Below are 24,590 nucleotides of genomic sequence, written 5' to 3'. Positions count from 1 at the left end.
TTTAATTATGTGATTCAAAGTAACATATGAATTTTCTACGTTCATTACATGGCGTACTGAATTTTTCCAACTTTCTGGGGAGATATCATCAACACATTTCCTGATTAATTCGACTACACTACCACTTAAAGTCAGAGAAACATTTTGTGACCTAACATTTGACTTTAGTTGGTGCCACATATGCTCTATGGGATTAAATAAACAATAGTAGGGCGGACGCCGTAACACTGTATGTCCCATGTCCTCGGCCAATGCGTCACAAACATATACTTTTTTAATAGAAAATGATTTTAACACTTCTAACAGTTCATTTTTTAAATAAATTTCTTCAAAATATATATCGTTTTCTAACAGGTAGTTTTGAATTTCAATTTTCGTGTTATTTGCACTTGGAGACTTATGTAATTGACGACTGTGGTAACTTGCATTGTCCATTACTATCACACTATTTTGAGGAAGGTTAGGTATAAGACAATTGTTAAACCATTGCTCAAAAAGCTCTGCCGTTGTATCCTCATGGTAGTCCACGCAGGAGTCTTTAATGTTCTTTGCAGAAAGCCATAACGCATTTGGGACCCAACCATTTTCTGATCCTGCATGTAAAATTGTTATTCTTTTCCCTTTGTTTGATGGAGCTTTTGTTTGACACCTGTTGGAAGAATCGGACCATCCTTTGGATGGTGTTTCATGAGTGTCAAACCATGTCTGGTCCAGATAAATTATTGGTCGATCTTCTGTACGGTACTTTCTTATGGAAGTTATATATTCAGTACGCCACTTTTGTAAACGATGGGACTCCATAAGCACTTGCCTTTTGTCAATTGTACGATATCTGAAGCCCATTTTAGACAAAATCCTCCAAAGACTAATGCGGCTACAGTTTATTTGTGTATCATCATTAGTAAGCCGTTGTTTTAAAGCATCTAATGTAGGTATCCGTTGCTCTTCGTACATTGTGTAAATTTTTCGTCTTATTAAGTCCTTATCACTTTCGTCAATACATTTGGTAGAACCGGCATCCTTACGCTTCCTTCTTGACTTAATGGGATTTGATGTAATTCTTTTCACTGTGGTTACAGGTATTTTTGTTAAATGAGATATTTCACTGGCAGCAGTATTAGCATTAAGTCCTCTTGTAAGTAAAGAACTATATATTGTTTTTACGATTTCTCTAGCGTCAGCAGATAAATGCTTTTTCTTTGCTGGAACACTGGAAGAAACACCATCAATGTTTTTCCACGGACGCCATATAATGCTGTTTTATAGGTATAAATAGGTATAACACTAATTACGCTGGTTTTATACGTACAAGGTAGGTCGATTTCATAAGACGACTTTACGCAAAAAGTTCAGCTTTAAAAGTGTTAGTTGTTATGAAAGTTGTACAACAGAATAAAATATTATTCTGTTGTCGTCCTAGCCTTAAATAGGAGGAAGACACAAAAAATTAAGTGAAGTGATTGTAAATGCAATTGATTGGATCTCCCGTCGCATGGTCACAGGCAAAATCAGTAGACCATTTATAATTGAAGACAGTTCTGAGGGTTTTTAGCGATTATTTAGCAAGGTAACAGCCAAAAGAAATATATTTAGTACTGGCCAAATACACCCCAATTATTTTCCGTTCAACTTTGTATAAACTGCTCACAGCCTATTTAGCCAACATATCTGATAAGGTTGTGCACTAATCGATATCATAGAGCTTACACAAAAATGATGATTTAAAGATTTCATGGGCTGCAACGAAAAATTTATAATGGACTCAGTCATCTCTAGCCAAAAAAAATCTTCTACTGAGTTTATTCATTACAAACAATATTTGACTCAATGATTTATTTATTTATATGACTTCCATCTACCACACTACCATCGACTTCATATATTAATAATATATGAAGTCGATGGTAATGTATGCTTTTTACAATATATAGGAACCGATTGGGAGACTCAATTTCACCTTCACATACCACTTGAAAACCATATGTAAACTGAAAATATTCTAATCAACCGTCAACAATCATTTTGGTTTTAACATCAAAAATAAAGAAAGTTTAATTAAAAGGTCAATCAAAAGCCCTATACTTTAAGTAAATTTAATAAACTGAAAAATTTGTTATTTGGTAGGTAAATTGAATAAATAACACTTAATTATATTTTTGTGTTTTAGCACACGCTGAAAGAATGGAGAACAGTTTTTTGGATTACGTTCTTTATATTTTTAATCACGAATATAATATTTTGCATATATGGTAGTGGCGAAGAACAAGTTTGGAATAATGTTGATAACAAAAAAGTTAAAGAAACATATTTGTCTGGAGAAAATACAGCTTTTATTAATTCTAAAAGAGAAGAAAAAAATACCAATGTATAAAAGTAAATTTTTTTGGTTTATAGGGACTTATTATTCTTGCCCCTGATTACTAATATTTTTTTAGAGTTTTCCTTCTTAGAACATATTCAATATTTTTCATTCTGCATATTCAATTTTTTTCGTCTATCATTCGTTAACATGCAAATTACAGTTTTTCCTCTACGTAACATCTATGACGCCGGGTCCGTCTTGACCCGGTCTTCGGATTTCGAAGAATATTTTCAATATGTTTGTAGGTACACGTAAAACGCAGCCGTTTCTGTTTACCAGTGAACGTATTCAAGGCCAAATGATTATGTTTGTAGAAAAATATTAGTAGATAGAAGTTAACCTTGGGAGTAAATGTAGTGTCTAATAGGCATATTCTATGAGAACGTCCGAGACGAGAGGTCTAACTTTGGTGTAATGAGGTATTTCACGTTTGTTTATAAATTTAATTCAAGCATCGATCTTGAAGTGTGCAGTATTATATCAAAATGTGGAAAAAGAATAAACCTTTGAGTAAAGCTGAGTTATATGCCTTACTCTAATCAGATAGTGAAGAAGATGACGTTGCAGAGCTGGATGAAAGCAGTAGTGAAGTGAGTGATAATGACGGTTGTGAGCCAGAAGCACATGAAAGTAATTTATCAATTACTGAACTCGAGAACGAGGAAGTTTTAGCGACAACTTTTGAAAATATAGATAGTGAACAATCTAACGTGTCTGATGTTATGTGCGAAGAACGAACATAGCATTATTTAGCTCCAAAAAAGGGTAAGACATTGGCATGTAATTTATTACAGAAAAGCATAGGTCTCACTACGAAAAGTCAAAATATTGAGACATGCATGGATGCCTTCAATTTATTTTTTTCTGACAGTATAATGTCAATGATTCTCGAGTATACCAAGAAGAGAGCTATTGACTTCATGGCTGCGTATAACAGTAAGAACGAGAAAAAAATGAAGAATTGGATTGACGTTGATCTAGTCAAACTGCGTGCTTTCTTTGGTATATTTATATTATGTGAAAAGTCCAGAGAGTCTCATGAGAAGGTGCATAATTTATGGTCCAATACAAATAATGTATTTACGCGTCCTATTTATAAAGCATCTCTAAGCCGGGATAGATTTATAAGTATTTTAAAGTATATTCGCTTTTATAATTTGGATACAAGAGCAGAAAGAAGAGAACGAGATAAATTAGGTCCTATTCGAGAAATCGCTGATCTATTTGCCCAAAATTGTAGGAAATCATATGATCCATCTGCTGTTGGTACTATCGACGATCAGCTTATAGATTTTAGAGGACGTTGTCCATTTCCGATTTATATACCTAGTAAACCGAAAAAATATGGTATAAAGGCTTGGACCCTATGTGACGATGAAAATTTTTATTTTATAGCTTGTATTGCTTTGAGATAAATACTGAAAAGATTGGTGATCATTCTGAACGTAACTAAGGGCCAAGAGTTATTAAAACACTTGCAGAACATTGGTATAGGTCTGGTCAAAATATTACAACTGATAATTTTTTACCGAAATTGCTTTATCTGAATAACTCTTATCCAAAAATTTAACTCTTTTGGGTACTATCAGAAAAAATAGGAAAAGTTTACCCAAATCATTGCTTGAAATGACAGATCGTTCACTGTATTCTTCAAAATTTTTGTTCAATAGAAACATTACTTTAGTTTCATATGTAACCAAACCTAACAAGTTTGTTGTATTATTATCGACCTTACACAATGAACATGAAATTTCTGGTGAAGACCAAAAGTTTAAACAAAAGATTATTTTGGATTACAACAAAACCAAAAGTGAAGTTGATATTTTAGATAAATTGATCCGAGAGTACACATGTAAAAGAGCAACAAGAAGATGGCCTTTCGTTCTATGCAATATGAAAAATCCGGAATGGAATACCCAAGTAAATATAAAACATCGCAGAAAACTATTTCGGGAGGAGCTTGGAAAACAATTAACCTCACACAATATAAAACGAAGAGCTGAAGCAATACAAGAAGAACCCACCGGGTACCATAAATCCGTAATCGCTGCAATAGAGACCACCGGTGTTAAAGCAAATAGAAGTGCCGCTATCTGCAACAAAACGAGGTCGTTGTTATTCTTGTAGGGGCAGAGCAAATAAATATTTAAAAAGATATGGCATGTGTAAACGATTTGTTTGTAATACTAATTCAAAACGCGAAGTCGATATTGTCAAAATTAAATGCAACTACTGCCAAAAAGACCAGAATGGTGAATCATCTTAAAAAAATTTAAATACAATAATTTAGGATTATAATTTTTATGTTTCTTTGATTTTTGTTGAATTAAAGATACTCCTACTCTGATAACATCCTTATAAATAAAATGAGAATGGGTCATGCTTGACCCATCATTGTGATCTAAGTAAGTAAAATAATCTCCGTACTCCGAAGGTTAAAAGTGTTACCATGGTGTATGTAATTAGCAAAAATTTGCAAAAAATACAATATAGTAAGTAGGTATAAAACAAAATAAAACAATCTCAACACGAGGTCAACTGTTTTATTTATAAAATCACGATAAACACAGAATTAGTTATGTACCATTCGGCGTTGCCGGCGTGGACAGATTTTCAATGGCATTAAATACTAACGGATAAACTAAATTTTCAGTAATCTGAAAAGAGATGAGAACTAGTCTCCGATCAGGACAAAATCTTTACCGCTGTTTCTAGAAAAGAAACAATGTCGGACAGAGACGATTACCTCACGGACAAAAGAAAGAGGAACACAACAGAAACACTTTCTTCCTATAAAGTCTAAAGGAGTACAAAAAACACCAAAACAATATGAAATACAAAATAAAATCACAGAAGATAAACAATTCAAGACACGAATACGAATAGTCTGCTGAAATGTCTGTTGAAAGGAAATAAAGAAAATACGTATAGACAATAAAGTTTTTAAGCATGAGATGAAAAAGATGCAAAAAGAGAACAATAAGTTACAAAAACAACTAGAGAAATAAAAAAGAAAAGTTTAACGCGATTGGAAAGTAGAATGGAGTATTACGAATAGGAGACCAAAAGGTCTAAGAATAAAAACATGACATTTAAACAATATCTACATGAAGAAATAAGAATTGAATCTGCAGTAAAATTAGGAAAAAAGCTTGCCTAATGAAATTGAGCAATAACAAAAAGAAAAACGGAGTAATGAGAAAGAGAAGTAAACTAAGATTTAATAAAGAAGAAAACATGCATATCAATAATAATATCAAATTAAGTTTGAAGAGAGAAGTATCCAAAAAAACGTTAGAGAAAAGTATAAAGAACTCAAGAATAATTATGGAGATGAAGTGCTGGTTCCAAATTTAAGAAAGAAAATTTAGAAAACATATACCTATCTAAAAAACTTAATATAGCTCGAACTAAAGGAACAGAAGAGAGGATGCAGGAACGACCACGGCAACGGAAAAAGAAAAAGAAAAGCTAAATACCCTGGTTGTAGCACAAATAGTGAGAAATCTTTTAAAAACTGAATAAATAATATGAAAACTATAAAAATTTATTTATTAACACTACAAGAAAAAAAACAGTACAGACCAGGCATTCAAGAAATTGAAGAATGTATTGTCTTCAGTAGAGACAATAAACTACACTGACCCGCAAAAGTTTATTTTAAGTAAAATAAAAAGTATTAGAAAAACTAACACGGACACTAAGTTTATTTTAAGTAAAATAAAAAGTATTAGAAAAACTTTAACTCCAATAAATTATTTTTATGTTCAATAACATACCATAAATAAAAAACAAATTACAAAATATTGACCAATGAAACAACAAATAAAAATTTTTTTTATTACTGAGTAAGATAGTTGTCAAATCAAAATTTTAAAATATTTCTGAAATATGGATACTAGAATCGACTATTTCCTCCTCGAGCTCGAATAACTTCTCTAATTCTTTCTAGTGTATACTAGATCAAAGCAGAAATGTGGTGTTGTGTTATTTGTTCCCACTCGTTTATTAGCGCCTGTTCTAAAGCTATCACAGTTTCAAACTGGCCATAACTTTGCCTAACTACATTTTCCAAGTTATTTCACTAATGCTTTATCGGGTTAAGGTCTGGACTTCTAGGAGGCCAGGCTAGTAACTAAATACCAACATCTGTGAAGTATTACATTGTTGTCGTGGCTATGTGCAGCCGAGCATTATCCTGCATTAGAAGAAAATTGTCACCTAAAAAATGCATATAAGCTAACACATATTCTTCTAGACATTCCGCAATGTACCTACCAGCATTAAGGTCAATTGCCCCTAACATAAAAGGATCTGTATATGCTTCCAAAGAAATGTCGCCTCATACCATTATAGCTCCACCACCAAACTGCACTCTAGAAGTTAAGCAAAATTGGGCATATCATTCTCCAGGCCTTTTCCACACTCTTTGGAGAACATCAGGTAAATATCTCGTAAAACAAGATTCATCTGTAAACAGCACATTTACCATGGGATCAAAATATGAAATTTTGTGACTTATATTACCGGGAAAGATTTAAGGAAGAAGATCTGTTGGCCGATAGCAGAATTTTTGATTGAAATAAAAATCCTAATTTAGCCTGCTCAAACTTACCCAGAATTATGTGCATATCTGTCATTTCTGAAAACGTGTACGCCATTGCAATAAAAAATTTAGTTTTTCTTAATAGTGTTTTATATACAATAATTGTAATATTTATTACTGACAATATGTATTGTTGATACTACTGTTTAATACATAGTACCCCTAGCAACATGTGTTTTACAGCCAACTACAGAATTTTTGAAACATAATAAAAAAGAAGCCCCATCTCGATAAAAACTAACTCGTTGAAAAAATATTACGAGGAAAAAGCTTTAAAAATATTGTGTTTCACTAATGGTGTTACAATATTCATGTAATTGGAACCTACACAAACATTTGGGAGGTTTTAAGGGAACAAAACCCCAAATAATTTTTATGGGGTTCACAAATTTCATTGTTATTTTTTTAAGATGTTGCTGTCATAATAAAGCCATAAAGTCCATTTTTAATACAAAATCTCGATTATAAAAAACAGTTTTCGATACATGTATTGGAAAAAATCGATTTTCATTTTCTATCTACCAAAGGCTATAACTTTTTATGTGCAGATCTATGCTATGGTAAGCTAGGTTCACTCGAACTATTTTTTGGGTTGTTATTTAATTTATTACCAACCTTTTTATTACACCCTGTATAATAATCTGAAATTTGAATTATTCAAGTACATATTTTAGGACAATTTAATAGAACTCATAAAAATATTTATTATATAACATATGTGTTATATAACAAAAACATTGCGCCCCCGGGTGGGCTCGAACCACCAACCTTTCGGTTAACAGCCGAACGCGCTAGCCAATTGCGCCACGGAGGCAGATGATGCGCTTAAATTACATTATAGTTATAAATATTTCCATATTTTTAAACAATTCATATTATTTATTTACCATTTGTTTATTTATTTGTTATTGATAAAATTTTGGTAAACATAATGATGCACAAAAATACGACATAATAAATATACGGGTCGACTATAAAATAGAAATATAGAATAAAATAAATTTTAAGAATTGCAGTAGTAAGTATTCCCTCCTCTGGTAATGATATTACCTTTTAAACGACGAGGCAAACTTGCGACCAGATTTTGCACCACATTCTGCGGAAGATTTGTCCGATTACTGTATCGGGTGGATCGGCATATATATCTTCGTAAACCCCCTTCATTGGATCTCGAATATGTCGAAAGTGGTTTTCAAGGAAAATTTGCATTTTCAAGGTTCAGATCATTTATAATTTTTATTTCAGAATTGTTTGAAAATGATTTTCAGTACAATTAATTGTGATTTAATCCCATATAAAATAATATTTAAAAGTCTACTGAGCACTGAGCTGCAACTGTGAACGTGAACTGTACCACTCTAGACTATATCTAGTCCACTTCTATCTTATAGAAGATTTTTTAGCCAAGTCCTTCGACCTAAACTTGATAGCTTCGGTTCTGGTACTCTGCATTTCACGATCCAAATTTGCGCATCAGCCTCCGTGGCGCAATTGGCTAGCGCGTTCGGCTGTTAACCGAAAGGTTGGTGGTTCGAGCCCACCCGGGGGCGTTTCATTTTAAACATTTAAATATAAAAAATTGATTCGCACTTTAATACGCTTAAAAAGAAACAAATAAAAAATATATTCAGTAAGATTTTGAAGTCAATATACTGGGATAAAAGTAATCACAATAAAGTTTTATTATTTACCAAACATAACAAATAAATCGACTCATGCAGGAAAACAATTAAATTGGCCGTTTTTATCATTTTATATTATTTTGGTTAGTATTCTATCCAAAGCTATTATCGTTAATTAGGGGGAGTTTCGAATTAAATCATCACGCTTGTCAGATGACTTCTTTTAGCCTGAAAGAACAGAATTTTCTGTTTCAGTTAATTATACTAGTCCAGAACTTCCAGTTTTCTGTGACAGAAAGGCGTCATTCAATTTCTTCCGTTAGCTACATATCGCAAGGCCATTGCAAGTCATACATTGTTATAATACATTGCTGTTCTTAATATATCGCTGTGTTATAATAAATAAAAGTCCCTATGGGACTTAAGATTATTTCGCAAGAGGTGGCGGCACAGAATGAAGGGCCGTCGAAGACTCAACACTCTGCCGGCGTTCCTGTATATAGAGGAGTGTGAACTTGGCCACGCGTTCAGACGTGAAGGACCGACATATCTGTGAGATTCAAGGCATCCACCGTGCTCAGAATATTAGACAATTTGTTTATGTTAAATAAATATATATTATTCACGTAAGAAAACTCGAACTGTTAAAGTATTCATTGCCGGTGGCACCTTGCTGATCACAAAGTATCCGGTGAGCTTCTCGCCGAGTGGAAGACAAGAACACATAAACTTTACGACCAAGAGGATGAAGGCGAAAAACCTTCGCTTCTCCTATAGTGCGGCGGTCGGAACTCTTCAAGAATTTCCGAATACATCGGAGGATGAGCCGACCGTACGACATGGTGCCCAACATACGGATGAATCTCACAACTCGTCAACGGCACTAACCCTAGTGCAGAGTAAGCCAATTGAAGCCCAGAACAAACCAAAGACGACACTTCCGCAACCAAAATGGACCCCTGCACCACATACATACTCTGGTGACGACATTGAAAATCCACAAGAGTTCGTCAACGAGATAATAGACCACATGAGCAATATGAATATAGACACCTAACGTTGGATAGTCTACATCCTAGAAAAATCCTAAAAGAGGAGAGGCAGCTCAATGTGCACAGAGCCAATTCACGACTGGTTTGAATTATCAAACGTTTTTGAACAGACTGATTGATTATTTTAACAACACAACAAAACGATCATCACTAATGTCCCAGATATACGGACATTATCAGAAATATCAGCCCATAGCCGAGTTTATTTCAACAAAGATGGCTATTTTTTGACGATTACTACCCAGTATCGACGAAAAAGAAAGGTGCAGGGCCATTATCAATCTGATTCTCCCAGAACTCAGAAAACATCTTCGGAATAATATGCCGAGAACCGAGGAAGACCTGAGGCGAATTTGTGAAGAATTAAACGCCATCAAGAACATTTCACGGCGTACAGCTTGACAACGTGAACTACCCCAAGCTGTAAAGAATCCCAACCAGAACCAAGCCAGGGGACAATTCGCACCGAGAACTGAGACTATAGACGATTGGAGAAATAGAAATCCTAATCAGAAACCGACTCCGATACCTCGTCAACACCCTAGTAACCAGGAAAACGACGAGAGGGGTACCCACTAAACCTTTCTCCAGATGCGGTGTCCCAACTAAATCTAATAAATGCCAAGATGGTCTGAAATCTGCTACAAATCGATGCGAACATCAATTCAAAGAAAGTCCAGCCCTCATCGATACCGGTATATCGATGAATTATATCAACCCTGACTTGGTCCAGTCGGCAGATGTGCGCAAAAGCCGTAGTACGGTCCAGTTGGCTTATAAACACACCACTACCCACAGTCAGGGTACAGTCGAAGTTGTCATCAATTTTGGAACCAAGATCTAATTTTGGGTATACCATGGCTCCAAAAAGAAGAGGTACCTACTAATAGATGGCCTAGGGCGTAAACTTTTTACCGCTGCTTTAAATCATTGTCTCATTGTATCATTGTCTCAAATTATTTAGCCAATATATATGTCGTGTTTCTATATTTCTTCTGAGCTGTATTTTCCCCTGTAGAATGATCTGCAACAACACATATTTTTCTCCTCCCGTGACATGGCCCAGATACAGTAAATTCTTTATTTTGTTTTTAATTAAAATCTCCACCTTTTCCATAGTTTTAGAAACGTCGTTATTCAAAACCTTATCCACACAGTTTATTTTTAAAATTCTCTTGTAAATCCACGGCTCAAACGCTTCTATTTTGTTGCTAATGTCCTTTTTTCCATCCATTCCATACAATAGAACCGAAAACATCTCGGTATTCGTACTTTGAGTTACAGGGTCAGATCACTACTTTTATTTTCAACATAAAATTAATACAAATGAATTTATTATTTCTACACTATAATTAATTATGCATTGATGTATTTTTAAACCCAAATGGTATAGATGGTTGCTTATATGGGACCACTAGGGAATGACAACAATACATTAAAATAAAAAATATCCACAAGAAATCTAAGTTCCTATAGTTGGCTGTATACCATATATAACAAAAAATTTTGATAAAAATCCTTTATAAAAGGTATATAATTTTATATAATATTTAATATATCATATAATTTAAATTATATACCTTTTATAAAGGATTTTTAATAAAATTTAAAAAAATAAGTAAAAAAGTTTCTTTTCATGGAATTTTAAAAAAACAATTTGACTTTTCTGTTAAGCTAAGATTTGCTTGACATGTCGAGCAACGTCATCTAGGTGGATGAGGTTCTGCTCTCGCGCTACAATTTGCACATCGATCCTTTGTGCCATGGACTGGGATATTTGCAGTCTTATCAAATCGTTTTTCATACGGAACTACAGGTTTATATCTATTCAGGATAGCTTCAGTACTTTTCCTTCTTCTCTGTGGTAGTTCTGGATTACCCCCAATTAATCCAGTATCCACAGCAAATCTCTAAATTCTTCCAAATTCAAAGTTTTACCTTCATGGAAGCGGTTTTTGAATAATATAAAAGGGTTGACAGCAGCTAAATCTAAGAAATGCCAAAATAATCTATGCCATCATGTTTTAGATTTTCTGTGTTCTCTATAGCTAGCGACATTTTGATCAAATTTATCTAGAAAATTCAGATGTCTGTTATTATCCCAGACTAAATGTGTGCATGTAATATCCACAAAAGTCTCTTCTTTTTTCTTTCTTTTCACTGTACAAGTTTTGTATCTTTCCATTGTAAATATAACAGCTATTCATTCACCAGTCGATCCAGCCTTAGGCTCCATATTGCGTCCTTTTTTATACTCTATGATGCTTCCCTACAAGAGAACGTATAAGATCTTTCACGACACGGAATCCAAGATTTGTTTCAGCTTTATCGTCAACCTTTACAGGGTAAATTTGAAACTGTGAAAAATATTTCCTGACTGGTCTGCTCGTATTCAAATTTTATATCCGCGTTTGATCGGCTTTTGTGGCATGTATTGACGAAATCCTATTCGTCCTTTAAATTTTACCATTGATTCGTGAATGGCTTGATTTTGGGACGACTAATAACAATTAAGAAATATTTTAGACAAAATGTCTATCAACTGTCGTATTTTACACAGTCGAATTTTATCGAATCCTGCTTCACTTTTTTACGTTGAATGGAATTATTATTTATGTGCAAATTTGCCAGTAATCAACTGAATCGGTCACGAGAAATGACGGACGAGATGAATGGATCTCTCATTTCAAATATTGCAAACTAATAGTTGTGTGTAACATATTGGTGTGTAGCGTAACAGTTGGTTTTGTTTGACTAATAGTTGGTAAGAAAATAGTTTACTTAATTCTGTGTTATTACGATATAAAATATTTTATCTTTAAAATTGGTAACCTATTAAAATAAAACGATGGCATCACACTACACATCTTTGCGCATCAACTGCCTCCGTGGCGCAATTGGCTAGCGCGTTCGGCTGTTAACCGAAAGGTTGGTGGTTCGAGCCCACCCGGGGGCGTAAACTTTTTAAAATAAAAAAGTAAATGTATAGAATTATTAGACGTGTTCCTTCTACATAAAATTAATAAATATGTTCTATATATTACATACTATGAATTATGTATTTATGTATTTTTACACCGAAAAATATTGTATTATAATTTTATAAAATATTAATTCGTATCATAACTAATTTCCCTAAAATAGTCAATAGCAAACAACAGAAGGTTGAGAGACTCGCTGTACATCCAGAAACATGTGATCCGTGATCCAGAAACTTATGAAAATCAGAGAGAAAAGAGATTGAAAGTGGCAGTCTAAACAAATGAAAGTATAGTTCCAACATGGTCTATTTAAGTAATAACAGACATAAAAGAGAATATACCTACATTTTAGAAAAACTACCATCATAGGATCTACCAGGAGAAATGTTAAAAAACGTATAAGGAAAAACCGTGAATAAAATGGCAAGTTTAATTTAAAATGGGTTAAGTTGTCGTAAGGTAACAAAATTTTGCGCATCAACTGCCTCCGTGGCGCAATTGGCTAGCGCGTTCGGCTGTTAACCGAAAGGTTGGTGGTTCGAGCCCACCCGGGGGCGATTTATTTTGGAATTTGGTTTTTCTACTTGTGCGATAAGCTAAATTGCAAAGAAAAATGGGAACTAATGACTAGCATAGTAAGTGGACGTGAATATACCTACTAAATCTTTTGAATCCATTAATGTCGTCAACAATGGTAAAAACAAAGTCAATAATTAATTCCGAAGAGACCATATTTAACACTATATAAACAACATGATCAAGATAATGGATCATCCAAATTAATAAATAATTTACATAAACACAATGTATTAGCCCCTTGGAACCTTCAGTACTTATTATCACTAGACTCGGGAGCAGTGTATGATTCCTTAGTTATGTTTTTAAAATATAGTAAAATAACCATGTAAATAATTATGCATTAGTTAATAACATAACCTTTGTTTTTAACCCAATTGTTAAATTCCTTTCTTACGAATTCCTTTTCGTCCATAAAAAAAAATGCCTTGAGAAAAAATATCTTGCCCCTAGGCAAGAAGATAATGGAGCCCTGAGGTAAACTTCTATTCAGTTTTTTAAGATCATAAACTATATATTTACTTATATTAACTTAATCCAGTTTAACCCAGTTTTCAAAATGAAATAAATAACGTCCATTGTAATATTAACCATTTTCTACTTCTTATAGTACGGAGTAACCGACCGACGTAAGTTTGGCTCACAACATGTTTTGGTTTAGTTACTATCCTATAATACCAATGATGACAATCTGCAAACTGTATTATTTATAGTGTATCATGATAGAGGTTATTATTTCAAAAAGATATCGCCCCCGGGTGGGCTCGAACCACCAACCTTTCGGTTAACAGCCGAACGCGCTAGCCAATTGCGCCACGGAGGCTGATGATAAATAGTATTTTGTAATTTTGCATTTTTTTTATCGACAATTCCACCTTTTTTCATTTGTAACGTGTCCAAAAGTTGATTCCTACATACTACAAACAGCGTATATTTCATTATTCTTTTCCTATTATTTAATGTTATTTAATATGTTGGTGATGTCTCTATTTTAAACATATTTAAATTGAAATACATTAACTAAGCCGTAAATTTTGCATCACTCCAACCGCATCATTCCAAACATCTACACATCAAAAAAGGAATATTATCAAATCACTACATGATGGAGCCCAAAACAACTGCTTTAATGAAAAGGCAATTCAATAAGGAAAACACCCACTAACAAAGGTTTTAACAAAAAATGACAAAAACAAATGAAAGACAAAAACTACATCTATAAAATACTCTGTGAATGCAATTATAAGTGGTAGAACTGCAGAGACCACTAAATGTCAGGATAAATGAGCACGAAACATACATCAAAAACAGAAGGACATAAAACTCGAGAAATTCATGAGCAGACGCGATACCGACTGGCGAATGAATGGCTGTTGTATTTGCAATGGAAAGATACAAAACTTGTTCGTTTTGTTAGCAACTTTCACAATCCTGAGGATTTACGCACAGTGAAAAGACAGAAAAAAAAACGAGGGATATTACATTCACCCATTTACACTTCAGTATCACTATTGTAGACAGTGATTCATATTTTCAATATAGATCTTTGCGGGTTCGGGGGAAAGGAAATCAATGAGTCATAGGTGTGCGGTTATTATTAAAAAAAATCAGGATTTTAGAACGAATTAATTGTCATAAAAATTATTTTCTTATTTTAGAGATGCCTTAGACGAAAAAAACTAATCCTTGTTAAAGATATTCCCAACACTATATCCGGTTAAATTAACAAACTTATGACTGATTCAACGATTAAATCTAATTCGTATTGTCAAATGAGATTTAATGAGATGGGATTAGAAAAAAGATCAAGGTTTTACATATTCTGCTCTTCTTTCACTACATGCATTTTATCCACGACTGTGGAGTCACATTTCTAACGACACTATTAAGCAGTTTTTTTACATAATTTAATTTGAAAGTAACATTGTTCCTTGCTACTTCATTTTTCTATTGGAGTCCATATAAGTTCTATTGGGTTTACCTCACAATGGTATGGCGGCAATCGAACTACAATTACGCCTTGTTCTCGCGCCATTTCATCTACTGCATGATACATATTTAATATATTTATCTTTATAACACCGTGCTAAGTTTAGTAACTCGATTTTCAAATTTGTTTCATTAAATTTAATATTTTTTTAGTAAGCGAATCTGAAATCTCAGTTTTTCTCCATTTAGTAGTCTCCGCTTATGAAACTGACTTAAGGTGCTTAAGGTACCCGAACAATGGCGTTGTTGCCAGTCATATCGCCCTAATCTGGAACACAATTGTTGATCTCAGACAGTATCTACCGTTAGAGTAAGATATAGTCTACAACATTGTAGATAACTTTAAGTTGAATCATACATGCTGACAACGTTACATTTTCGCTAGAACTTAAGTCTTTGCCGAAACATTTGAACAGTTTAAAATTAGACCAGTAGAATTATTGAAATGTATTTAATATAAAGTGGGATCTTTTCTATCTAAATGTATATTGTTTGAACAGTCAGAAGAAGAAGGTTTTTGTAAATTTCTAAGAGATTAAACATATTCTGCAATTATTTGCTAATTTGTTTGTTAAATAATAATTAAATTTTCTCCGTTTATTGGAACAAAAATATTTTTTTATAGGGTAAACGTCCAATTTTACTGGCCTAGAAAAAATAATTAAAACATGAGTCACTTTCTACAATTATTGTAATATTTGATTGTAGTCTGAGATAATAACAGACATCTGAATTTTGTCAATAAATCTGATCAACATGTCGCAAGCTATAGAGTGGACAAAAAAAATCTAAAACATGGTGGCACAGATTACTTTGGCATTTCTTAGATTTAGCTGCTGCCAACACTTTTATATCATTTAAAAACCGCTTCAATAAAGGTAAAACTTTGAATTTGGAAAAATTTAAAGATTTGCTGTAGATACTGGATTAATTGGGGCTAATCCAGAACTACCACAGAGGGGAAGAAAGTAAATATGTCAGTCCATGGCACAAAGGTTCGATGTGCAAATTGCAGCGCAAGAGCAAAACCTCATCGAACTAGATGGAGTTGCTCGACATGTCAAGCAGTTCTTTGCTTAAGAGCAAAGCCAAATTGTTTTTTTTTTTCATCAAATTCCATCAAAAGTAACTTTTTCACTTATTTTTTTTATTTTAATTTATTGTCGTTCCCTAGTGGTCCCATATAAGCAACCATTTAGACCGTTTGGGTGTAGAAATACATAAATGCATAATTAATAATATTGTAGAAATAATAATTCATTTGTATTAATTTTATGTAGGAAATAAAAGTAGTGGTTACTATTTAAATGGGAATAAGCCTTAATTAAAGGTTAAAGTACGTTTATTGACGTTTCAATTTCCACTTCGGAAATCGTTCTGATTATTAAATTATTATAAAATGAAAGAACGATTTCCGAAGTCGAAATTGAAACGTCAATAAACGGACTTTAACCTTTAATTGTGGCTTATTCTCATTTAAATAGTAATTATTTTAACATGCCACAAGAAAATAGCTTCAGAACAATATTAAGACACCGTTATGGGCCCAGCGTTATTAAAAATGTTCGGAGATTGGAAATTCTTTACAAGAAACTGGCACATTGTCAAAATTCCATCAAATTTTTACGGAGATGTAGAGACAACAACCTAATACCAAAAGGCTTGAAGTTACGTCCAACATATTCAAGCAGAAGGTTGGAAAACAATCTACATAGAGCCAGTTTGTCCATGATTCGAACGATTTCCGAAGTGGAAATTGAAACGTCAATAAACGTACTTTAACTTTTAATTGTGGCTTATTTCCATTTAAATAGTAATTACTTTAACATGCCACAAGAAAATAGCTTCAGAACAATATAAAAGTAGTGATCTGAGCCTGCAACTCAAAGTACGAATACGGTGTTATATATTTTTGGTACTATTGTATGAAATGCATGGAAAAAAGGACATTAGTAACAAAATAGAAGCGTTTGAGACATGAATGTGCAGCAGAATCTAAAAAATAAGCTGGGTGGATAAGGTTATTAATAACGACGTTTATAAAAATATGGAAAAGGAGAGGATTTTAAATACAAACAAAATAAGGAAGTTGCAGTATATCTAGGCCATGCCATTTGAGGAGAGAGATATGTGTTCTTGCAGATCATTCAACAGGAGAAGATACATCGCAGAAGAAGCATAGGAACACTACGTATATCTTGGCTAAATAATTTGAGACAATGGTACAAATTTTACTTAGTTGGGCTGTCTAGAGCAGCAGTATCAAAGATCAAGATAGCCAAACTTCTTAAATGATCCAACACTTAAAGAAAAAAAGAGTCGAAAACATCTAGAAGAATATAATCTCTATTTCCTTCTATTATTTACAATTTCTTTGCTAATTCAAAAAGTTTACGCCCCCGGGTGGGCTCGAACCACCAACCTTTCGGTTAACAGCCGAACGCGCTAGCCAATTGCGCCACGGAGGCAATTGATGCGCAAAAGCGTATAGTGTGTCGCCATGTCTTTATTTAGGTACCTAATTCGAGGATCAAGCTTTTTTAAAATATTAGCCTAAAAGAACACAAGCAAATTTTTTTGTTACCAACTATTATTTTGGTTTGTTTTGTGTTGGGTGTCGGCATTGCGTCGCTGGGTTATGTCTCACTGGTGGTTCGCGTCAATGGCTATTGTCCTGCGGAGGAGGTGGTGCCCAGTATGATCGAAGGTGAAAGGGTTTGAGCTAAAACGGTCCTTTTCAGAAATTATTAGTAAATTGTATAGTTATGAATTATGAGTGAATTTTATTTAATAAATGTACAAAATGATGTGAATCGCGGAGAGGGCGGCTGTATCCTCACTGTAGACAGATATAATTGTACAATGGGATCGGGAAACCCCTGTCTGTAGCAAAGCCCTTGTGAGCCTTTTATCTATTGCGGCGGTAAAAGAGTGGAGTTTCCTCCAGGATATTCATGTATTCATCAGTGAGTTGGTTGCTGGCTAAGGTTAGCAATTTAGTGGGTAGGAAGGGAAATTTACGTTTGGGAAATCTGATGAATACATTGCCAAAGGATGAGTAGGTAATTTTAGTGATGTTTTGAGCTCTGAAGTTTTGGCTTCGGATGGTTTTGATTGTAGGTATAACTCCTGCTCAGAGAGGAGAGCCTCTTATTAATGGACTAAATGTTCGATAGTTGATGTATGAGGGCGCAGGGGTAGTCGGGGCGTTTGTAGTTTACTCTACGCAAGATTGCCCGTTCCAATCCCAGCAGTTGTTGTGTAAGGCCGTGATTGAATATCGCATATATATATATATATATATATATATATATATATATATATATATATATATATATATATATATATATATATATATATATATATATGCCTATATTCAATTACGGGCCTAATGAATATTTTGTATGCTTGTATTGTACAAATTTACCATAAATCTCTACATTGTAAAAACTTCCTATTTTTATTTAAATATTCCCTTTATTTCTAAACTTGGACTAGTCCCTCAAAACCAGTCCATTCTCGGCCCTGGACGATTAACAACGAAAGAAAAACAACAAGTTCCTCAAAAATAGTACAGTCGTCGAGCAACCTTCGTAAGGAAAGGTCCGACAAGCAAGAGCTTGCGACCAGTCGGTCAGTTCATTTCTTAATATACACTATTTCTCTATTGCCTAGTCTTGTGGCCAGTATTGTTGGCAGTAAGTGAGTATGCTAAAAATAATTAGATGCTGTCCCTATTGTAATCAATAATCAAACTTATTCAACCTTTCAATGGTTCTTAGTCGCGGTGTTACCATCAAGTGTCACGAGTGCATAGAAAACAATTTGCCGATCCAACAAACGTTTGAATATCACATAAACCTTTACTGTTCTTATCTATAAACAATAAACTTATAACTGATATTTTCTACAGTGCTATAGGCTATTATTCCTTTTAATAAAGATGCATTTTGACTAATCTTAATTAAGAATTTAATGTTTACCCCTATCCCTTGTCAAGGAAACAACCTTTCAGGTGCTAGTGTTCTGAAGCTATTTTCTTGTGGCATTTTTAAAGTAATTACTATTTAAATGGGAATAAGCCACAATTAAAGGTTAAAGTAAGTTTATTGACGTGGAAATTGAAACGTCAGAAACTTACTTTAACCTTTAATTGTGGCTATTCCCATTTAAATAGTAATTACTTTCAGGTGCTGGATTCCCCTCGGAGCTAAGCAGAACATCAGAAGCTTTATGCGGTAAGAAAAAATCTTCCATCGAACCAGCAAAGTTCGCTGCGGCGAACTCCTTATTCGTACATGTTAAGTGTACTTGAGTGTGTCCGTCCGAATTTACCACCTATAGCATTCAGTAAACCGACTCTTCTCCTCACCCTGTTACGGGTTGCGCCCATATCAGCCCTCCATTTTAGTGTTTCATTGAACATCACATAAAAGAATAAACCAAGAACGCCAACTTTTCGAAACCATCAAGAAAAGGAAAACGGCGTATCTAGGTCACATCATGCGAAATGAAAAATACCAGTTCCTCCAACTTATAATCGAGGGTAAAATTGAAGGCAAGAGAGGAATGGGACACAAGAAAATGTCCTGGCTCCGAAACATAAGGCAATGGACAGGGATTAACGACATACAATCTCTGATACATATTGCAAGAAATAGAAAATTAATGGAAAATGTGATCGCTAACATCCATTAATGGATTTGCATCTAAAGAAGAAGATTGAACATCACACCGAGGTATTCTATTTAATTACGGACTTGGAGACGGTCGCCCCAAAGACTGAGGTCTATTATTTTGGCTAGGTTGTGTGTGGTGTATCCGCTGAGATTGGGATGTCTGAAGAGAATCATTTGAGTTTTATTTGGGTTTGGTGTTACTTTCTATCTCCCGCACCATCTATCGACCTGGTCAAGGTGATTTTGGGCAAACCTGTATAAAGTATCTACATCTCGAGAGTGTTTTGTTATCTTGTTACAAGAGCAGTGTCATCTGCATAGAGTAAAGTGAGGGTGTTTGTGTTTCGTGGGTTGGGGAACTCGCTGTAGTATATAGTGTAGAGTAGTGGTGCCAACACGGAACTCCTGCTGTAGGAGTAAATGAGGCTGATAAATGACCTCGAACTTTTACCGTGAATTATTTTATCAAACCAACTGTTATTTTATTTCACTAGTCATAATTATTCTGATCTAGAAGGTCCTTACTACTTATTTTATTATGTTTAATTTATGTTTACTTTATACTGCTATCGATGTGAGTAAAAATATTTAATACTATATTTTATATTATTTGATACTTTATAGAACATATATTATTTTTATTCACCAGTGTTTGTCATATTTATTTATCTTAAACAGTATTTTGATTATTTTAACAAAAGCTATCGCCCCCGGGTGGGCTCGAACCACCAACCTTTCGGTTAACAGCCGAACGCGCTAGCCAATTGCGCCACGGAGGCAGTTGATGCGCAGTATTTTGTTATCTTACGACAGGATCTATTAAATTTTCCATTTTATTCAAGGTTTTCCCTTATATGTTTTTTAAGATTTCTCCTGGTAGGAGATCATATCCTGGAAGTTATTCTAAAATTTAGGTACATTCTCTTTTATGCCTGGTATTACTTAAATAGACAATATTTTCATTTGTTTGGACTGCCACTTCCATTCTCTTTTCTCTCTGATTTTCATGAGAAGTGTACATGTTTTTGATGTACGGCAAGTCTCTCAACCTTCTGTTATTTGCTTTTGACCATTTTAGGGAATTTTAGTTATGATACAAATTAATATTTTATAAAATTATAATTACAATTTTTTGGGTGTAAAAATACATAAATACATTGTTAATAAAGTGTAGAAAATTTTTATTAATTTTATGTAGAAGGAACACGTCTAGTAATTCTATACATTAACTTTTCTATTTTAAAAAGTTTACGCCCCCGGGTGGGCTCGAACCACCAACCTTTCGGTTAACAGCCGAACGCGCTAGCCAATTGCGCCACGGAGGCAATTAATGCGTCAAAATGTTGAATATTTTCTGCTATATATGGTTAAGTAATTATTATTTTACATAAATATGAAATTATAACGTACCTAACACTGTAACACATAGTAAACTTTTTGTAAAAGGTTTCATTTAGACGCTTATAAAATTTTAATTAACGGAAAGGCTCTTCGTAATAGAACCGCATAATCAGTTCTTGGAAAAAGTTGCTTAAGTCCCCACAAAAATCGGAACATGCTTCTTTACTAAAAAGTTAGATCAATTTAGTAATTAGAGATAATTTAAATAAACTGTAACATATCCTTAAAATGAATATGTCTTCATTAGGCAGAAACAGAATACCAGATATAATAATTTTTAAACCACTGGTTAGATGGAATACTCTGGTCCAACCTACTGAGACTGCAGTCTAATGCCACTGCCTTTAAATTTTTTCTTTGTAGAAAAAGTTTACCCTTCTAATTAATGTACTAGTCACGCCTGGTAATTCACCTCTTTTAGAACGCTTCTAGTTTTAGTTTTATATTTATACTGATTTTTGAAAAGAATAGCTATTTATTCCCAACCTACAAACAACCATTTAAATTACACGATTAATCCTTGTTCATCAGTTGCCTCCGTGGCGCAATTGGCTAGCGCGTTCGGCTGTTAACCGAAAGGTTGGTGGTTCGAGCCCACCCGGGGGCGGTAATTTTTGATATAGATACGTATAAATGAAATGTGTTCGAAAAAACAATGATTCTGTCTTATATGTATTCTCCCCATTTCAAATTATATGCTTCTCATGGTCTCCTGCATCGTACCTTTTTTCTTAGTGTTCTTGAATTCTCATTATTATTATAATATAAGTAAAAAAATTTTGGTCCTAAAATACTGTTATGTTTTTATTATTCTTCTAATTTATTGTTTTTATTTATTTATTAAAGGTTCTATTTATAACACCTACTAATTTATTAAAGTCTTTATTACTAATTTATCTTACACGAACAATTATACAATTATAATACGGGCTTTACATTTTAACCGCGGCGCGATCTTCAAAAATTAACTAACTCCTTAAATAAAATGTCCCATTTATATTTAAAATGCCGATATCTAGAAGGATCGATGACCTTCTCCATTAGAACGGGATCCCAGAATAGACGAGAAGTCGGTCGACATCTGAAACTGGTTTTTCAACTGAGCGCCGAAATAACTAGAACAGAAAAGATATTAGCAATAAATATGTTAATCATATGACACGTCATTATTTATCGTAACAATACATTTTTAGACGCCATTTTTCGTAGTATTTAATTTACTTTGGTGAAAGTATGTTGTTAATTTCAACAAAGATGTAGCGCCCCTGGGTGGGTTCGAGCCAGCAACCTTTCGGTTAGAGATAGTGCAAACACTCCTGACCATGGAGCTGTGCGAAGGCGGGGTCAAAATTCACGTAAAGGCAGAAAGGTTCTATTCTAAGTGGAATTATACTAACTCATAGATAAGAGGCTTAGTACTAACCAAACTGAAACGTTCTACCTTTCACGTTGCATAGTACAGTGCGTTTCGCACGGAAGTGGGGACTAAACCAAATTTCGTCTACTGCGCCGTGGTCAGGAGTGTTTGCACTATCTCTAACAGCCAACGTCCTAGCCACTTGCGCCACGAAGCGCATTATTTTGTTACCATACGACAGTATTTATTAAATTTGGCATTTTATTCATTGTTTTCCTTTATACGTTTTTTAACATTTCTCCTAGTAGGAGATCATATCTATTTTCTAAAATTTAGGTACATTCTCTTTTATGCCTTTTTATAATGTCACGTCCAATCTCTTTTCTCTCTAATTTTCATGAGAAGTGAACATGGTTTTAGATATACGGCAAGTCTGTCAACCTTCTGTTATTTGCTTTTGTCTATTTTAGGGAATTTTAACTATGATACGCGTTTAGTAATTCAATACATTTACTTTCTATTTTAAAAAGTTTACGCCCCCGGGTGGGCTCGAACCACCAACCTTTCGGTTAACAGCCGAACGCGCTAGCCAATTGCGCCACGGAGGCAGTTGAAGCGCAAGGGTGTGTAGTGTGACGTCATCATTTATTTTAATGGGTTACCGGTGTTAAAGATAATACCTATTATACTATTTTTTCTACTCTCTTACTAGTAAATTGTATATTACCTACTATTTGGATGATAAGTAAATACATCAAAACAGATACTGACACGTAATGACTAGCACGTAATAAAAAAAATTACGCTTCAGTTCTATAAAAATGTATCACATAAGCCTTGTCAATAGGTCGAGTTACCATGGAAAAGAATTAACAGACGTTATTTTGAACGATTAAATATTATTAATCTCTCAGTGTAAATATAGTGGTAATTTAAATACAGATAAATAAAATGAGTTCATCGAATAGTGAAGATAAATTTAGTAGCACACCACCCAATATTATGCAGTTAGCTGCGAACACTACCGAGAACCTCTTACCAGAAAAATCTAGAGGAAGATATAAAAAGGTATATCAGCAATTTATGAATCGGCGTACAACAAATAATGTAAATTTATTTTCTGAAAACGTACTCTTGGCTTATTTTGGAGAAATCGCTAAGAAAATTAAACCATCCTCATTATGGGCAATATATTATATGCTAAGAAGTGTTATAACTGAAAAATAATGTTAATATTGAAAATTGCCCGAAATTGCGAGCTTATCTAAAAAGGCAATCAGAAGGTTTTAAAAACAAAAAATCTAAAATTTTACATCCTGATGAAATAAAACTTTTTAAATGGAGCTCCTGATGTACAGTACCTGTTAATAAAGGTATGTTATTTAAAAGTCTAACATAAATGTGCCTACTTATAATACTTTTATTTTAAGGTTATTTCAATTATTGGAATATGTGGAACTTGTAGGAAACAAGAGTTAAAAAATCTTAAAATTTGTGACATTGATCTTGGTGAAAATTCCTGATACGAAAACCAAAATATATAGATTTCCGGAAATTTCTATAAAATCTGCAAACAATATATAGAAATTCGACTACAGATTAGCAATCCGCAAATAAATCAATTTTTTCTCAATTATCAAAGAGTTAAATGTACGAAATAGGTGGTAGGATTAAACAAAATCCTCGGTGTTCCTAAACAAATAGCCGAATATTTAAAGTTACCAGATCCCAAATTGTACACAGGTCACTGTTTAAGACGAACTTCTGCCACTATTTTTGTAGATTTCAGTGGTGATTTAATGGCTCTTAAACGACATGCCGGATGGAAATCTTCAACAACGGCCGAAGGATATGTCGATGAGTTAATAAATAATAAGACGTCAACAGCCAATAGAATTATTAATTCAATTGAAAGTAATTTACAGACCTTTACATACATTGAAAATACCAATGTTCAAAAAGAAC

General features: G+C 33.7%; 1 protein-coding gene and 10 non-coding genes across 14 annotated transcripts in view; 5 read left to right on the top strand and 6 right to left on the bottom strand.

Moving 5' to 3' along the window:
- Positions 1 to 2,391, top strand: part of LOC140440010 (putative inorganic phosphate cotransporter) — a 32,886-nt gene extending 30,495 nt beyond the window's left edge. For all 4 annotated transcript variants that reach the window (XM_072530239.1, XM_072530240.1, XM_072530242.1 and 1 more), the window contains exon 8: positions 2,168 to 2,391. In XM_072530239.1, coding sequence (XP_072386340.1) covers positions 2,168 to 2,371 — 204 coding nt within the window. In that variant the 3' untranslated portion in view covers positions 2,372 to 2,391. The remainder of the gene's footprint in view (positions 1 to 2,167) is intronic.
- Positions 2,392 to 7,708: 5,317 nt separating this feature from the next.
- Positions 7,709 to 7,782, bottom strand: TRNAN-GUU (transfer RNA asparagine (anticodon GUU)). The gene has a single exon. It is a non-coding gene; the product is annotated as a tRNA-Asn (tRNA).
- A 662-nt stretch (positions 7,783 to 8,444) lies between these two features.
- On the top strand, positions 8,445 to 8,518 carry TRNAN-GUU (transfer RNA asparagine (anticodon GUU)). Its single transcript has one exon. It is a non-coding gene; the product is annotated as a tRNA-Asn (tRNA).
- Positions 8,519 to 12,524: 4,006 nt separating this feature from the next.
- On the top strand, positions 12,525 to 12,598 carry TRNAN-GUU (transfer RNA asparagine (anticodon GUU)). Its single transcript has one exon. It is a non-coding gene; the product is annotated as a tRNA-Asn (tRNA).
- A 508-nt stretch (positions 12,599 to 13,106) lies between these two features.
- On the top strand, positions 13,107 to 13,180 carry TRNAN-GUU (transfer RNA asparagine (anticodon GUU)). The gene has a single exon. It is a non-coding gene; the product is annotated as a tRNA-Asn (tRNA).
- A 768-nt stretch (positions 13,181 to 13,948) lies between these two features.
- On the bottom strand, positions 13,949 to 14,022 carry TRNAN-GUU (transfer RNA asparagine (anticodon GUU)). The gene has a single exon. It is a non-coding gene; the product is annotated as a tRNA-Asn (tRNA).
- Positions 14,023 to 17,582: 3,560 nt separating this feature from the next.
- On the bottom strand, positions 17,583 to 17,656 carry TRNAN-GUU (transfer RNA asparagine (anticodon GUU)). The gene has a single exon. It is a non-coding gene; the product is annotated as a tRNA-Asn (tRNA).
- Positions 17,657 to 20,572: 2,916 nt separating this feature from the next.
- Positions 20,573 to 20,646, bottom strand: TRNAN-GUU (transfer RNA asparagine (anticodon GUU)). The gene has a single exon. It is a non-coding gene; the product is annotated as a tRNA-Asn (tRNA).
- Positions 20,647 to 21,118: 472 nt separating this feature from the next.
- Positions 21,119 to 21,192, bottom strand: TRNAN-GUU (transfer RNA asparagine (anticodon GUU)). The gene has a single exon. It is a non-coding gene; the product is annotated as a tRNA-Asn (tRNA).
- A 609-nt stretch (positions 21,193 to 21,801) lies between these two features.
- TRNAN-GUU (transfer RNA asparagine (anticodon GUU)) lies at positions 21,802 to 21,875 on the top strand. Its single transcript has one exon. It is a non-coding gene; the product is annotated as a tRNA-Asn (tRNA).
- A 1,284-nt stretch (positions 21,876 to 23,159) lies between these two features.
- TRNAN-GUU (transfer RNA asparagine (anticodon GUU)) lies at positions 23,160 to 23,233 on the bottom strand. Its single transcript has one exon. It is a non-coding gene; the product is annotated as a tRNA-Asn (tRNA).
- Between the last annotated feature and the right edge of the window lie 1,357 nt (positions 23,234 to 24,590).

This window comes from Diabrotica undecimpunctata, chromosome 4 (assembly GCF_040954645.1).
Source record: "Diabrotica undecimpunctata isolate CICGRU chromosome 4, icDiaUnde3, whole genome shotgun sequence".
In the NCBI taxonomy this organism is placed as follows: domain Eukaryota; kingdom Metazoa; phylum Arthropoda; class Insecta; order Coleoptera; family Chrysomelidae; genus Diabrotica; species Diabrotica undecimpunctata.
The sequence above is the reverse complement of the archived record's forward strand: the minus strand, read 5'-3'. Positions and strand labels throughout refer to the sequence as shown.